We start from the raw sequence: 16,818 nt of genomic DNA, 5'->3' as shown, positions 1-16,818 counted from the left end.
ACAAGCGCGGCCCTCAGCTGCAAGATCAGCTGGGTAGTAGACTGCGAGCCAGGCTTTTGTCCGTCAGCCCCGGTACTCTTGTCGAACGGCGATGGCGGACGTGCAGCACCAAAGAGAAGAGTCATAGCGGCTTCTTTGAGGCCAAGTGCAGTGAACAGTCGGATTTGTGAAGCCACTCCAGCGTCTCGAGTCGCCCAGGACCAGGCGGTGACTCGAGAACCACCGGTATGCTGGCACCTTCGGCTCCCATATTCGCCTTAAGCAGTATCACGAGCAGCTCAGCACGGGATTTGGCACTGGAGACCATCCGAGTGGCAGCATCATCGATGGAGTTGACAATCTCTCCGTGGGTCATCGAGGCCGAGAACCACCACTGGACAAAGCTAGCAGACTGTGCTTCGTAGCCAGTCTTTGCTAGGGTTCTGCGAGGAAACATGTATCTTTGCATTGCTTGGACTGTCGCCCAGCCCGACTGGCTAGTCGCAACACTCCGGACGGCAGCAGTCCTCATGACCGGTAGCAAGATCTGAGCTTCTTCCACCTTGATGGGGTACCGCTTGAGCAGAATGTGCTCCAATTGGAGCCAGCCGATAATTCTGTGGGCCGAAGCCACGTCCTTCTTACTGATGATAGCCACAGCAGGCTGGAAGTCGCCGTCGATTGGCGAGTCCGGTCCAGCGGCTCTCAACATAACGTTGCGGGCAAACAGCGCCGCGGGCCATTTCATGAACACCACCAGGTTCTTCGAGGCGATGACCTCGCATTCGAACCTCGCAACGGTGCCATCACCCGTTGATTGCTTCGGAACCAGCTCAAAGGCTGTTGCTGGGGAGCCCCTGAGGTCCAGGGAGATCGGCAGGTCGCTGGTGATGGATGTTTTCACATGGATGGTGACAACTTCAGAGAAGACCAGCATCGAACCTTGGAGCTCTTTTGGCGAATAGAGACTCTTGTTGATCAGCGTGCGATTGTGCACGATGCTCCAGCTAGTGTTGGGCGACGACGAAGAATATGAAGACGAAAATAACGAAGACGATCTGTTGTCTTCTATTTCTAGCAAAAGTTTGCAAATTGATGGAGGGAGGCTTGGAAGAGCTGCTTGGAGAGAAGTCTGTACGATCTACAGGATGGACTGTCTTCGTTTCTCTTGAACCAGATCTTGATCTTCGCTTTTGCCTTCATCGGAATCTCTGTTCTTAGGAGACTCAACTGAGAGAGCGGCATTCAGACCACTTAGTCGATCTTCCATCTTGCTCAGTGTCGCCAGAAGACTCGAGAGATCTGAATAGGACACGCCAGCCATGGTCGCCACGGCAATATCCCGGTTTTACACCCAGAGCGTGTCAGGACTGAGATTGTTACCGATCCCTTCGTCGTCTTGGATCCGGACAAAGTCGTCGTGGGACATGCCCACCGTCACCAGTAACAGGGGCAAACAATTGGATGCAGCTACAGCGGTGGCGCCCTGTCTCAAGGCACGGCTGACGACTTGTCTACGGAGGTGACATGCGTTGGCAGAGAAGAGTGCCACGACCTTCGGCGGTTTTGTCTTACACAGGTCCGAAATCCTCCGTACTGCCACCAGACTCTTAATAGTACTGGGAGTGATCACCAAGCCTCCCTGGGGGGTGTTTGACGCCAGGTCCGAGTCTGGAGGCGGAAGCTCTCCAAACACCATGAGGGCATCGTCGGTGTCTTCCACTGACCACCCAAGCCTGCGCCAGATTCTCACAAAAATGCTCCAGACGCTGCAGCTCGTACGTGCCGGCGTCCTCTCCATTCTTTTCGCAAAGACGAATCCCTTCCAGCTGCGGTGCAATGTTGCCGCCCGCCTTGCGCGCCGTGTTGCTCTGTGACCCCACGGAGATGACGAGGCAGTTGAACATGAAGTCAGTCTTGAGAATCTTGAATAGGCTTGTCAGCGACTCGCCCTCCATGCTAGGTAGCAGTTGGATTTTGATAAAAGCAAGTCCGACCTGGTCATCAGGCGCCACAGGCTCCTGGTTCCCGTTCTGCAGAATGTCAAACTCCCCGTCACCCACGTCGGCATCTTTATCTTCGTATTCGTAGTCATGTCAAGTGTGAAGAATACCACACAACTTTCTTTATTCGTCGACTTGCAGCGGTGGGTTGCCCGTCTCGATTGTTGCCAGCTGAAGATCGAAATAAGACTCCATGCTCAAGCTAAGGAAGTGTGCGTGGCTCATGCTTAGTGTTTGAGACGCGTTTGCTCGGGCAATAACCACCCGACTGGGGCCATTTGACTTTGCGAAACGCTGAAACACAGAGACCATCTCGGGAAGGTTGGTCCTCGAAGCAGCAAGATATCTTTCCAGGCTATCTTGAGAATGGTCATAGGGAAAGACAGATGAGGGTGCCACCTTGTGGACAATAACAGTGTCATAGAGAGCGTAGTCGATGTTGGCTGCGTCAGACAGCAGTGCTGCTTTGTTTGCCGATGAGGAGGACTCAATAGACTCCGAAGGGTAATATGCTGCCTCGTAGTCACTACTATCCTGGGTATCTTTCTCGACGTCGTCTGCATTGTGAGCTGGGATTCTGAAGCCTCTCTTCTCGAGCATGTTATTGTTAGTCTGCAAATAGCGCAGCGCAGACTCGAGAACCTCGTTCACAAGATCGATATAGGGTACTACCGCGTTCGTGTTACGACACGAGACAAGCAAGTTTCCAAGATCAGGCCGCCGGTTAAAGAGCTTCTCCAAGATCGAACCCCGGGGAACGCTGCCTGTGTTGGATACAGAGCCATCGAATGATGGCAAGGGGATAGTCACATTGGCAGTAGCAGGCTGATTCTTGAGCAACCCCAGAAGGTCCACAAAGTAGGCTGCCGGACTGGTGACGGAGCAACAGTCCTCGCAGCCCACCTGGTCAAGGTCGCCGAACTAGCTCGACGGATTTTTGCCAGAGCTGATGGCAGTCGATTGATCGTTTCCGTCTTTCGGAGAATTTTCACCAGGGATTGCTGATGCTGCCGATTGTGGGACTGGGGACTTTTCCAACAGCGCAAAAAAGGCATGTTCGGATCGGGCCTGAAGGCTCTTCGCCTCGTTGTGCATTCTGCGCGCGCGGCCTCGATCGAAGCTATAGGTGCTCAGCATCCGCGCAAAGACTGCCGACGGCGTGTAAGCTACCTGCTCAAAGCCAGTGAATCCAAGGGCGACTAGGATGCGGAGGTCTTCTTCCTCCGTGACGATGTTGCCGAGCTGCTGTAGCGCCGACAGAAACCGCAGGATGGCGTTCTTCCGACCAGGATCCAGGAGACTGTCCAAGCCCTTGATGGCTGGATGATCTGAAGGCACGGGATCCTTGAGGAGGTTCCAATCCGACCCTAGCTGCTGCAATACAGCCAGGATGTCGGTCTGCAGGAACTTTGGCATGTTAAATGCTAAGCACTGTTCTTCTGTAATCCATCCAGACAGTAGATACGGCACTCCAATTCCTAAGAGCGAGATGAGTGTCGAAATTCTCGTCGAATACCAACTCTCTCGCGTATATGTTCCAAACTGAGACACAAGCCCGTGGTGATATTCATGTTCCATCCAAAGAAGATACTCGCCAGTTGATGAATCAACAGCATCGGATGTCAAATCGGAAACTCCAATGTTATGCATAAAGTAATCGCGATTGTAATCTACCTGGAAGCCAAGCTACATGTTTGTTAGCTTCTGCTTCGTTATGAAATCATGAGGTCTCTTTTTACCTTCAGGTTTTGGTTGTATTGATGATGTTTCTTGCTGCCTGCTGCATGCTTCTCCCGATGTCTTCGCAGCAGTGCTCGGATGAGACGAAACCAATCCCCAAGAAGCTCGTCGTACTGTTTCTTGGATCTTTGATTCTTCCAAGCGTCCAAAACCGCGGTAAACTCGCTCTCTTCGTCTATGATATTATCGATATCATCTTCGGGAGGTGTATTAGATAGGCTGAACAGCCCGCTGCGATCCGATCGGAGCTTGCAACACACATGAGTCATCTCCATTTCCTCGTGCTTCGCCTCGCGTAAGAACGATAGAAGAACTTCAGTTGCAACTTTGACACCTCGGTGTTCTTTCAACATATGCAGCCACTCCACCGACCAGATGGGGAAATAAAATGGAGAACCTTCCCCTTTGCAGCCCTTGTTAATTGCGACCGTTAGACATCCCTCTGGCGAACAGGGACACCGGCATTGGTCTCTAATAAGAACATCTGCGTTGGACCTAAGCAAGATGTAGATTACACCAATGCTTGACCAGAGCGAAGAGATGTTGATGTTCCTTAGGCGGGCAAGTGCGTGGCTCATCGCTGAACGGTCGTTCTGGTCTTTATGATTGACATCAGCCCCAATTTCGACAAGCTTGGACAGCAATGTTGGACTAATGCATGCTCTTGCACATGCCATTAGTGGATTCTGACCAGCACTGTTCACATGATTGATCAGAGTGAAGTCATTGTCCAGCAGATCCTCTAGATTACAAACTGATCTTGCGTCGTGGAGTAGGCTGTTGTTTCCGACGCCCTTGACTTGGTCGTCGTACAAGAAATCCACAGTGCCACATTCGGCAAGAAAGTGGTTAAGCGACACGGGGCTTTTTCCCAGATAGTCCGGATGTACGTGGTGGAATAGCAGCGTAACGTACTCTGCCCAGCTGGCGGAAACGTTCTTGCCTGCGACAGACTTGATCCTCAAGAGCATGTTATATATCAATGCCCAATTCCGACGAATCGCCGCGTAGTGGAAAAAGTTGCGGTGATAACGGGTGTCGACCAATGAGATATCCGCACCAGCATTAAGAAGGATGTTGAGAGAGTCTTCTTTGTTCTCTGCGGCGGCATACATGAGAGGCGTGATGCCGTAGTTGTAAGTGGCATTTACATTATGCCCCGCCAGTATGAGGTCGTTCAAGTACTTAGACTTATAGACGGTAAAGTGAAGTGGTGTTTGTCCGAGGAAGTTCTTCTTATCTCTAGCAGATGAGGAAATCCACTTCTCCACGTCCTGCGACGAGCCATATAACACAGCCTCATGAAGTGGAGTTATGCCGGCGAATCCTACAATAGTTAGTGGTCTTGGCTAAATGACGAAAGATAAATATCCACAAACCTTGATTATCCTTGCAGAGGAGGCTGAGAAGCCCTAAAAAAAGGGGATCGGGCGTGAATTCTTCAGATATCCAATTGGGCGAGGATGGCTGTGGCCTGTTTTGAGCGTCTGGTTCCGCAGCATCAAAGTTGAGATCAATCAGCGTCATGAGGAGGTCGAGGTGGGGGACTTCTCCGATCCATTCCGCGCACCTCGTAAGGAATCTATAGGAGTAATGCGTTAGACCCAGATATTCACAGGTCAGCCTCGCCAAGACATGTTGACATATCCTCCATCTCCGGATAAATCAAAATGACTTACTTTGGATGCGCAGCACCATGCGTGATATCCAAGTCATGCATTAAGAGTGTTAGCAATCCATACTGCTTCCGAACATTGGCCGGTCCCCATGGAACGCAGATAATCTGCTGCATCGAAAGTCAGTAAGGCTAATTGATAGTGGGATTCTTACGTACCTCTAAGTAGGAGTTTCCTCCTGGGTTTACATGATATCTAGAATTTGGATCGTTTTGGTGAAGTTGAATAAGGTCATTACGAGCGTCCTCATACTCAACCAGACCGTTTTGGCATCTCCATATTATCTCAAACCTCTTTGAAGTATAGGGGACCGTCACTTCCGTCTTCAAGCCCACAGATGGCCACATCGCCCCTAGCCCAGTGAGCAAGTGAAACTGGATCACGACAGATTGTTGAATGCCGAGTTGTGTTAGGGCTAGTCGAATTTGCCCACTATACTTTCTCACATTGCAGTTCTTAGCATCGCAAAGTTGGAAAGCCCCCAATACACTCAAATCAAGTGCCCAAAAGCGCCCAGATATCCTCTGGAATTGGTGGCATTTGCAGGAACAAGATTAAGTTAGGCAGTCTTGCCGATATTTCAATTTCTTGCCCTTGATGTCCCGGCGAGTTTTGGCAATATCAATAACAAAACTTTGATGTAGATCTGGATTGGAGTTTGGGGACTTTTGAGAAGGGTTAGCGGCGACGCAATGAGCCTGATGTGATCCTTGGGATCTGTCGGAAGCTGATGAAGTTGTAGTAGCCTGCAAACACAATGTCAGCAATCAGGAACATGGAAATCGGTTTAGTAGGCCTCACAAGTTCAAATTGTCTTTGGCTGCACTGATATCTTGTTGCAGGGTCGCAAGGTCTTTCTTCCAATCTCGCAAGATCCAAATCTTTGACAGCGATCTTCTACTTCCCTTTTGGCGTTCGTCAAGCTTCTGAGTCAAGGTTTCAAGACGCTGACAGACTCGGCTACAACTTAATTGACAATGGCTAAGGAAACCATCGTCGCGGTTTTGTATGCTACTGGCGCGTTGTAGGAGGTTTATCATGAACTCCAGTTCATTCAAAAGAAAGTCCACTTCCTCGGGCGCCGACTTTGCACTCTGACGAATAGCGCGTAAGGTACCAACTCCGCTGGTGATTTGTATCAAGAGAGATGCCAGCCCTGCACCGCCCGTGACGATGCCGAATAACTCCGCCGCCGTGCTATCCACGAACCGTCGGAGTCAATGGATAAATATCAAAAGGATTGCGGTTGCTTGTCGGGACTTAAAAACAAAATATGAACATGATTAAGAGAGCAAGAATATCGCACTGTTCCAGCAGGCCAAATACGCCTCTGCTATGTGGTATTAGCTATGGATTAAGAAGGAGTGGGCGATGTCTGGCAAAATGGCCAGACCTCAGGCTGTAAAAAATGCCTTGAGGTTTGCCAGAAGGAACAACAGCGTGTTGCAAATGCATGTTGCATGTGACGTGTTAAGTCAACAACGTTGTGGCCTCCAACGCATCCCCAGACATAGCTAGTTATGCCTTGTAAGTGCTTTCTGGAGTTTTCCGGCTTCTGATGCTCTTCGTCAAATACAGCCTGTGCTGCGGTGAACTCCTTGTCAAGAGTGGCGATCCACCCGAAGGTGTACGTCTGAGGGCTGGAGAGTCGCCTCATCGATGCCATGGCGCTTCATAAGGGGCGGTAAATGCTTAATGGCGATGCGAAGATGAAAGACGTGTGAAGGAGCTCTTTCGGGAACCCTTCGCCCGTCCCCTCTTATTGAGACATGTGGTACTGGCTGCTCTTGGGTGTATCAGCCGATGACAGGCATCGCTGAGAAGCTCGCGGCAGAGCGATACATATAAGCGATGTTGCTGGCCGGCTTAAGAGGCGCCAACGTCTCTGCGGGTCATTTCTCGTGGCCCCCATCAGGCCCAGCCTGACAGAGACCGTACAGGCTTATGATCCGCGACACAGCCTGATAGCCGTTCCGGGGTACGGCGGATTTACGTAGGGAAAGCTTAGCTATGCTGTCGCCGGAAATGAGATTCTACTCGTTATAGTGCGTCTGAAAATAGTTCAACCGTAACGTTCCTCACCTTGGAGTCTGCTGATAAAGTCGATTGCCGTCGTGTCTCCTGCAAATCTCTACTGTAGTACGCTTGTGGAAATGGTGATGCAGTACTCTTGCAATCTGACCTCGCTCGGCGATCCGCTGAAGGGTAGCAGGGGTATGGAGGGGACGGAACTGCAGTCGCTGAAAAGGGCGGCCTCCTCCGGTCGCCGGTGCAGCCCAAAGCGATCTTCTGTGTCGCGGACTGGAGGCTGGTCAAGACCTCCGGCTCCGCGCACTCATTGCCGCGCCCCTGGCCATCACCATGGCAGGCGCCGCATCATCTCAGAAGGCTTTACGCAGAGTAAAGGTGTCATGCGGCTCGGGGGCAGAAAGTGCATTGGCGCAGCAGGCTGCAGCCTGTTTGACACCGGCAATGGCGTGTCGTTCTTTTCAGCCGATAGTAGACATGCCCTTGGTCAGTGTCGCAGTGCACCGTGCAAGCCGAGTCGCTCGTATACACCGATCCAGCAAGAGGCGTGGAGTACAAACCGTTAACAAGTTGTTATACCGTGCGCCGCCCAAAAATACGACAACCTTCATCTTGGGGTGTAGTGCTGACGTGACGGGTGTTTGTATTGGTAATTCGACTTAGTAACTGAGAGGCTTACGGCGCGTGAGGGCCTTAACAGCGCTTCCTGGAAGCACACGAGCACCAGAGATTTTCCTGGCGCTGACACGAGAGGTATATCATTGGGGACAGGACGACGCAATTGTCCATCCTGTTCAATTGCCTTCTTTGAGACATACACGCCGCATGCCTGCGACCGGTGAGGGTAGCTGGGGCAGACCATGTGGCTATGGTTGGTCCAGGGCTGTGATTCGTTTGTGAACAGACTTCGTGGTGACTGCTGTCGAATTGGCCGTAGAAGACGGTTTGAGACACTGCGGCGTTAGCGTGATATATCGGAGTTAGTGGCTCGCACGTGACGTGGCGTACCAACATCTTTCAGGGGCGCGCGTGCGCCAGAACAAAAGAACTTGAAGACAACACAAGATTTACACACAATCTGACAACTGCATCTCGGTGTTGGCGCCAATGGCATTTAGAGGGGGAAAGGCAGCCCGCGCTGAGCTCTGGCGGTTTGCCTACAAGGACAGGGATCGATGTACGAGAAGAAAGTGGGAGTAGAAGCGTCCGAGCCGGGTATCTTTAGACTCTCCACTATGCAAGAACAGCAATCAGGTCGTAGCGCTAACTTGTGCTTATGTCGCAAAGACATTACCCTAAGCTTAATAGCGGGGTGATTTATAAACTACAGCCGGCGCAGTTAGATAGTAAGATCTTAAGAGGCATACCCCGCAGTAACGAAAATTATAACCCATCGACCGCCGACCAACGCCAAAAGAACGTCAATACGGAGTAAGCCAGTGCAGACGCTAAGGAGTTTGTTTTGGTCCAATCAAATAATTCAAAAAGCCAGATTTTGGGGTAAAATTGGAGACGTCAGTTTTTAGCGTTGGTCGGCAGTCGATGGGATAAAAGACGTTTATCTAGTGTGGACAAAATAGCTGATTATGCGGGTGCCTTATCACCTAGTTCAAGCTAAAGAGAGCATATTGGCATGCTCGCCTCTGCTAATTGACAGCGTATGGGTACAAACGATAGCATTCACGATTGAATTTTTATGATTATTTATCGACCCATCCTGCCTCATCAGCCCTCATACTGAGGGCAGGCAAATGCAAGGGTGGCTATGAAGAAAGGTGCATGCGGCTGTGCCTGTGGTGTAACGCCAGACGGTCAGTAGGCATTTCAGATATTAGACACTGGCCATGCCATGACCTGCCTCTAGCAGACGGACGAGTTGCACGTGTTTTCCCGAAGCTTAGCAGCCCCTGCTTACTTCTACAACTAGAAACGATAATTACCCCGCATCTTAACTTCACATACACCAGACCAGAGCTATCTTTGAGATGGAAATCTTATTATCCGTGTCTTCTTTCACAACCTATCTTGACCCTACTAAAGCCTCTTGACCCGACTTGAGTGTCCGGGCCTCTACACTATCGAATTGATTGCTGCGCTTCCCATTGAGAGAGCAGCAGCGACCGCACTGCTCCACGACCGCCATGACGCGCCTGAAGGCTTCCAACAAGCCGAATTCGACGCGAACTCCCATACTTGGGGTCAGACCGGTGCACATTACGTTGTGATTGCTTCACTTCCCGCGGGAACCTTGGGCCTCGTACCCGCATCTACTACCGCGCTAGACCTGGTCCGTTCGTTGCCCCATATCCGGATCGGTCTGTTTTGTGGGCATCGGGGGAGGTATTCCTCGGCCTGATTTGGATCGGGACATCCGACTTGGTGACGTCGTTAACAGTCAGACTGATGAAACGACTGGAGGAGTAGTGCAATACGACTTCGGAAAGGGTTAGTCGAACGGCACCCAGCGGCCCGCCCCGCAAGTGCAAACTTTTCAACAAGCAATATTAGTTAACCAAGCAAGTGGTGGCATCACCACTATCCAATTACGCAAGTCTGAACCCATTTTATTTGTTGAATTTAGCAGTATGCCTCAGATAGCCTAGTTGTCTTAGGCGAGACGTCTAAGCCGGATCCGGTTAGCGTCATTTCCGTCTTAGCTGGCTCAGCATCATCGATGCCACCCGCTCTTTCTCGGTTACTACTTTCGCGGGGATGTCCGCCGCCAACAATGCTTTGGACCCCTCGAGAGGTAATCCTCACTTTCTACTTATTCAGATATCTGTGGCAAGATTCATATAGGGTGAGTAGTCAGAAGAAGGCTAGAGTTTTTTTCTGTTTGAGGCGGCCATGGAACTAGCTATATACACTCCCATGGGTGATAGGGCCACTAAAGCCTGGGATGGGGCCATGAAGATTTCTAGCAACAAAGCATTAGCAGGGACAGAGCGGGCCGAAGGCACGGGCTGAAGTTGAGGGACCCTTATAGCTAGGTTAGTCTTGTATAGCGGGCGAGTAAGATTGCTATTGCATTTGGATGGTCCGACTGACTATGATTACCAGCAGATTACTGTAGTGACGACTATGAGGTTTTCTCCTGGCCGGGAATAATATTAGTCCATTGGTTGGCCCTTGGTTCTCGATCGCTGAGCTTGAGGACCCACCCAACACATTGACTTATCACCTGAGCTGCCTTAGCTGTCAGCCTGCGGCTCGCTGAACAACCCCTCTTTTGCCAGAGCCAGCCTCACAATTCTGTCCTTTAGTCTCCTCTATCTCCTGACTACTTTACCCTGAGTAGCCCTTTACTTGTCTTTATAAAACCGCGCTATGAACCCTAAAAGACCCTACTAAGCTGAAGAATTGGATACTAGCCATCCGAAGCGGGCAAGAGCTGGTGACTTCGCCCACGACAGCGGCAGCCACATAGGTTACGATGCACTCTCTTCTCTCACTCATAAAGACTACATAATTGCTTGGATCTGCGCACTTCCCTTGGAGTTAGCAGCATCTCGTGCTATGCTGGACGAGGAACATCGAAAGCTTCCCGCCCAAGTTGGCGATAGCAACACGTATGTGCTAGGGAGCATTGGCCAGCATAACGTCGTTATGGCATGTTTGCCACAGTATGGAAAGATTCACGCTGCACATGTCGCGACAAATTTGAAGCGAAGCTTTCCAAAGACTCGTGCCACCTTAATGGTCGGCATTGGTGGTGGGTGTCCCAGTCAAGCCGACATACACTTGGGTGATGTAGTTATCGGCACCAGAGTAATGCAGTATGACAAGGGAAAGATGAATGTGGGCGGGTGCTTCCAAGAAACAGCTATCGCAAAGACGCCTTCGCTCCTTCTGGACTCGGTTGTGTCCACTTTACGGTCGAAGCATGTGCAGCGCAGCTCCTCCGGCATTCCAATAACAAGCCTTCTACAAAGCAGACTTCCTAACCTCCGGCGCCCAGGTCACGACCACCTATTCCAGGCGTCCTATGCGCATCCTTCCGCGGCGCCAACATGTGATGGTTGCGATTTGAACAATCTGCAACCACGCGCGCAACGCTTTTCTGATGAACCCAAGGTTCATTATGGAGTTATCGCTTCAGGCGACAGGGTTGTGAAAGACGGAGAAGCACGAGATGACATCGCCCAGCGTCTTTCAGCTTTATGCTTTGAGATGGAGGCAGCTGGCATGATGGATAGCCTCCAATGCTTGCCGATTCGCGGTATCTGCGACTACGCGGATTCCCATAAGAGCAAGGAATGGCAAGACTTTGCTGCTGCAACTGCGGCCGCTTATGCTAGAGAACTGCTGGGCGAACTTGCGCACTTACCTCGAGAGCTTGCCGACCAGGAAAGCCAACATGAAGCCACAGGTAACGCAGGCCCTTAACTCAATATCTCCCAGTTTTAGTATCATACTAATAAACTTTTGTGAACAGATTCCGCCTCGGGACGGAGGGAACAATTGCTGGCATCCCTTGACTTCCCACAGATCGACGCTCGCAAAATCACCATTGGAGCTACCTATGCCAAAACCTGTCGTTGGCTGCTGCAATATCCAGATTATCTAGATTGGCTGAACCCCGAGATGCAATCGCAGAATCATGGCTTCTTTTGGATGCGAGGCAAAGCAGGTGCTGGAAAGTCGACTATGATGAAGTTTCTTTTTATGGAAACGAAGAGAAAGTGCAAGAAACCAAATATGGCCACTGCGTCCTTCTTCTTCAATACACGGGGTGACTACCTGGCGAGGTCCATAACCGGGATGTACCGGTCTCTTCTATTGCAGTTATTCAAGACATTTCCGGATCTGCAGTCAGTCCTCGATGACAGCGATATTGTGCCCAGGAGTCAGCAAGGGTGTCCCGACTTGAACATACTGAAGGAGCTTCTCCGGAGCGCAGTAATGAGCCTCGACCGGCGCCGCTTCACATGCTTCATCGATGCCCTTGACGAATGTGATGAGCAGGAAGTCCGGGACATGGTCCACTACTTCGAGGAGCTGACGGAGAACACGACTGATGGTGGTATCCAACTCCGAATATGTTTCTCAAGCCGGCCATATCCGTACATCGATGTTCGCCAGGGGATTTTGCTCACCCTAGAGAACGAATCAGGGCATGCGGATGACTTAGCAAAGTATGTCGAAAATCATCTCAGGATCACAAACCGCTCGCTCCGTGGAGAAATACAAGCAAGCATTCTGCACAAGGCTGATGGGATTTTTATGTGGATTGTGCTAGTAGTGCAGATCCTCAACAAAGAGAACAGTCATGGCGCCCTCGCTCTCCGCAAGAGGATTGCAGAAATTCCTCCTAAGTTGAGCGACCTCTTTAGGAGTATCCTACAACGGGACCAAGATAGGCCGGAGGAGTTGCTGCTCTGCGTTCTGTGGGTGCTTTGCGCAAAGCAGCCCTTAAGTGCGGCAGAATTCCGGCATGCTCTCTGGGCGGGCCTCTTAGAGCAGGACTTGGTCGATCCCGAACTACCAGATGACACAGACAAGGAGGCTTTCAGCTTAGTCACGAGCTCCTCGAAAGGTCTTGTTGAGATGACCAAATCCAAGGAACCTAAAGTACAGTTCATTCACCAGTCGGTACCGGACTTCTTGGTGAAGGAAAAGGGCCTCCAAGACATGTGGCCCAATCTCGGATTCGACTGGGAAGGTCGTAGCCACGAGAGGCTCAGACGTTGCTGTGCTACGTATCTGTCACGTCCAGAAGTTCAGGCGTTGCTCAGCGGGCCCAAGGATGGAGACAAACGGGGGGATATGGCTGATAAATATTCATTTCTACGGTACGCCAGTCAGCAGGTTCTCCACCACGCCAATATCGCTGCGCTGGTAGTCCCCCAAGACGACTTCTTATCTCACTTCTTTGCTTCGGGTGGAGTCGGGGTGATCAACCTCTTCGAGCGACGCAAAACTCGTGCATATAGCAACCAAGCCGCGCCGCTATACATCCTAGCAGACAAAGGGCTGGGAAATCTCGTCCACACGCAGATGAAAAGAGAGAACCCTGTGTATGCTCCCCAGGAGACATACGGGTATCCACTTTTCGCTGCGTTGGCCAACGGTCACGCAGGTGCAGTAGCCGCCCTCCTGGGCTTATCTGCGGTTACCTGCGATGGCGTCAACATTACGGAAGGTTTAAAATATAGAAAAGATTTAACGGAATGAAAAGGCCGAACGCCGTTGTCCTGGGCTGCTCAAGAGGGTAGGCTAGGCATGGTGCAAGTGTTGGTACAGAGAGGGGCAGATGCTAATGAAACGGACCGAAAAGGAAGCTCACCTCTTATACGGGCTTCGCGGAATGGACACGAGGCCGCGGCGCGGCTCTTGGTTGAGAGGGGGGCGGAATTGAACACTCAGGACAAAGATGGATGGACGGCACTGATCTCGGCCTCGCAGAATGAACACGAGGCCGTGGCGCGGCTCTTAGTTGAGAAGGGGGCGGACGTAAACACTCGGAGTCAATATGGAACGACGGCACTTATGTGGGCCTCGTGGAATGGACATGAGGCCGTGGCGCAGCTTTTGGTTGAGAAGGGGGCGGACGTAAACAGTCAGCACAAAGATGGATCGACAGCACTGATCTGGGCCTCGTGAAATGGACACGAGGCCGTGGCGCAGCTTTTAGTTAAGAAGGGGGCGGACGTAAACAATCAGGACAAAGATGGATGGACGGCACTGATCTGGGCCTCGCGGAATAGACATGAGGCTGTGGAGCGGCTCTTGGTTGAGAAAGGGGCGGGTATCAAGGAGATGGACACTAATACTTACCTTAGATAATTCCCTGGAAAAAGCCTTAGACGCACAGTTTACTGTAGAAGAGTCCACGGACGCTTTCAAACTGGGGCCTACTCAACTGCATATTATCTATTAATAAAGGCTCACTATATTCCTACCTAAGTCCAAAGAACCAGGTATAGCTAGAAGTGGATATAGACATAGACGTAGGAAAAGTAAATCTGCCTGCCGTCAGACGAGGAATACGAGGAGCAGGAGATTAAATAGCGTCTCAAATAAGTCAAGCCTTTAGTTGCTAATAAGGGAAAGATTATAGGTTAACGACCTATTCATCACTCTATCTCCTCGCCGCCATGACTATGTATCTAAGCCATGTCAGTCATATTAAGCTTGCCTAGTCACTTAACCATTAGTAGCGGTAGGGCTAAACTTAAATGCGTCTTACGATTAGTTAGTGTATTTAACGTGACCATCACATAGGTGCTGAAATGGGTGTCGAGCATCGACGGGACTAACTAACAACAAACCAACACAACCCCCATGCCCAAATGGCTACAGAGGTGCATCGTAATACCGCAAGTCAATCTCCAGATGGGCTATAAGTCTCAAAGTAGGCTCCAAATAACCGTCTAGGTCATTGCAGACCCAATCCGAAGAGCCTACAACGATGTCTCGAACGTACTTTGTGTTCTAGTGGATGAATGAAAAGAAGGTTGAATGATGAATGCTCCCCCCTACGACTTGTACGCAACGCGCGCATCTAAGGGAACGCTATGGGAGGGCTCATACGGGCTGACTAAGGAAACATTAGGTCTGCCCACACGTAGATGTCCCAGTCCTGTTCCACTGCATAAGGGAAAACTAACTAAGGAGAACGTAAGATACTTACTGAAACTTATTTGAAGTAAGTTTTTATAGCAATAGCATGTTTTTCTTTGTTCTCGTCTTACACATCCTCCTCAACTGAAATTGCAGCTTCCTCATCTAAAGAGACCTTCCGCCCCATAACTAATAACAGTGAGCCCTTGGGTTAAGTATTTAACTGTCTGCTCTGTCTAAATGATCCTAATAGGAAGATAGTACCCCTGCTTTCTACTGGTATATTCCGTCCATCTTTTACACACTAACCTCAGTAAATAAAACCTTAAAATCGGACATCCTAGGACCTACCTTACTACTAACCTTCTAAGAACATCCTTGAAACTGCGCCAAAACTTCCGCAATCTGGACAAAATCCAAGCAGCGAGTACAGCTATCCCTCAAACTCACATAACAGGAAGAACCCAAAGGTGACCTAGTGCTTATATATTACAGCCACAAGTCAAATACCTCCATAGCTCACAGATCCATCGCCTTAGTACTCTCTCAGCTCTCCCCAGACTGAAAGAAGATTGACTTCGTTATAAAGGGCAGCGTCGCTCGACATCGTTACTGGCGTACTAATATGCTCTCTGAGGCTGGTCTCCTCGACGTTTTCAACTATACTACCGTTGATGGGATGAACACAGGAAGCCTACTATGGGAGATCAACCTGCATACTCATGAAGAGGCCCAGTAGGCCGTGAAGGATATGAGATGCGTGGTCTTTATGCCTGAAGACGAAGAGGGAAGGTCGCTAGCGAAATTATACGTTGCCTTCTTCCAGGACCGTCTCGAACATAGCTCCAAGCACCCAGTAACGGGCGAACGTATGCTTGAGTTGCCTCAGCTTGTCCAGCTAGACCGCGGCTATATTCAGCATACCATTAATAAGGACAACTGCGAGGAGGCCCTAACCTACGCTTTCAGGCATCTCATCGACACAGTCCAGGTGGGCACTGCTACAGAGAACGACGAAGATATCAGCACAACGAAGATAATGGGTGGCTCAGGCTTGTATGTACTCTCAAAGAGTAACAACACTGATAGGGTTAGGTTTAAACCACGGAACGAGGCCTCCGCTTCGGCACGGCGTGATTCGGAGTCATCTCGGCGCGCCGTCACTAGGGCCCCACATCAGAGGCAGCCGAAGCGCCGGTGCGGCCCCACCTACGACACGCCGCAGGCACCGAAGCGCTCGTCAGCGGGGAAACCGTTGCCCACCTACTGGGAACGGCCTACCGTCCGCCGGCTAAGGCGCCTCCACATCGATGCATGGCCTTACTACCATCAACATGCACACCGCGCCTCCCACCACGAAGCGGGCGCTTTGACGGCCCGGATTCGAATCCGAAATTCAGCACCAACGGCCCCGTGAAGTCAAATCGGCGCCCGTTCGATCACTTGGCAGTGATCCCAGGGTGGATGAAGCCTCTCTCTAAGCGCTGAGACAATAATATGTAATCTCTGTTTTCGCTTGCCGTACCTATGTCCAGAGGTATCCACAGATTTACCTTTAATTTGCAACTGCTTTCCGCGTTCACAGATTCTGCGCTGTTGTCCAACAACACCCCGAAAAGTGTATGCAACCATCTCCCTCGGCCGTCTATAGCACTTCTTTGATTGGTTTCTCAACCAAAAGGTCGGCAAGGAGGGAGAAGAAAACGTGGAATCAAGAAGAAGAGCTCCTTGGGTACATACTGGAAGGTCTTCCGGCTCGTCTTCGAGCGAGCCACGGGCGACAAGATTGACCCAAAGCTGAACCGCAGCATGCATAAGGAAGGTGTCCC

General features: G+C 50.8%; 3 protein-coding genes across 3 annotated transcripts; 1 reads left to right on the top strand and 2 right to left on the bottom strand.

Annotated features, from left to right (window-relative positions):
- Positions 1-121: 121 nt before the first annotated feature.
- Positions 122-3,398, bottom strand: CGGC5_v017155 (uncharacterized protein; the record flags this gene model as incomplete). Its single annotated transcript, XM_066153793.1, has 4 exons — positions 122-949; positions 1,707-2,012; positions 2,382-2,903; positions 3,153-3,398. The coding sequence occupies 4 exons, from the start codon at positions 3,396-3,398 to the stop codon at positions 122-124; spliced, it is 1,902 nt and encodes a 633-aa protein (XP_066007045.1).
- Positions 3,399-4,373: 975 nt separating this feature from the next.
- On the bottom strand, positions 4,374-5,442 carry CGGC5_v017154 (Serine/threonine-protein phosphatase 6 regulatory ankyrin repeat subunit B; the record flags this gene model as incomplete). Its single annotated transcript, XM_032026555.2, has 4 exons — positions 4,374-4,418; positions 4,478-5,049; positions 5,102-5,304; positions 5,402-5,442. The coding sequence occupies 4 exons, from the start codon at positions 5,440-5,442 to the stop codon at positions 4,374-4,376; spliced, it is 861 nt and encodes a 286-aa protein (XP_031876974.2).
- Positions 5,443-11,596: 6,154 nt separating this feature from the next.
- Positions 11,597-13,600, top strand: CGGC5_v017153 (uncharacterized protein; the record flags this gene model as incomplete). Its single annotated transcript, XM_032026556.2, has 2 exons — positions 11,597-11,795; positions 11,862-13,600. The coding sequence occupies 2 exons, from the start codon at positions 11,597-11,599 to the stop codon at positions 13,598-13,600; spliced, it is 1,938 nt and encodes a 645-aa protein (XP_031877003.2).
- Positions 13,601-16,818: the final 3,218 nt, after the last annotated feature.

The sequence above is a fragment of the Colletotrichum fructicola genome (assembly GCF_000319635.2).
Source record: "Colletotrichum fructicola Nara gc5 chromosome Unknown KSG_Nara_v1_contig11, whole genome shotgun sequence".
Taxonomy (NCBI): Eukaryota; Fungi; Ascomycota; class Sordariomycetes; order Glomerellales; family Glomerellaceae; genus Colletotrichum; species Colletotrichum fructicola.
This window is presented reverse-complemented; position numbering and strand designations above follow the sequence as displayed.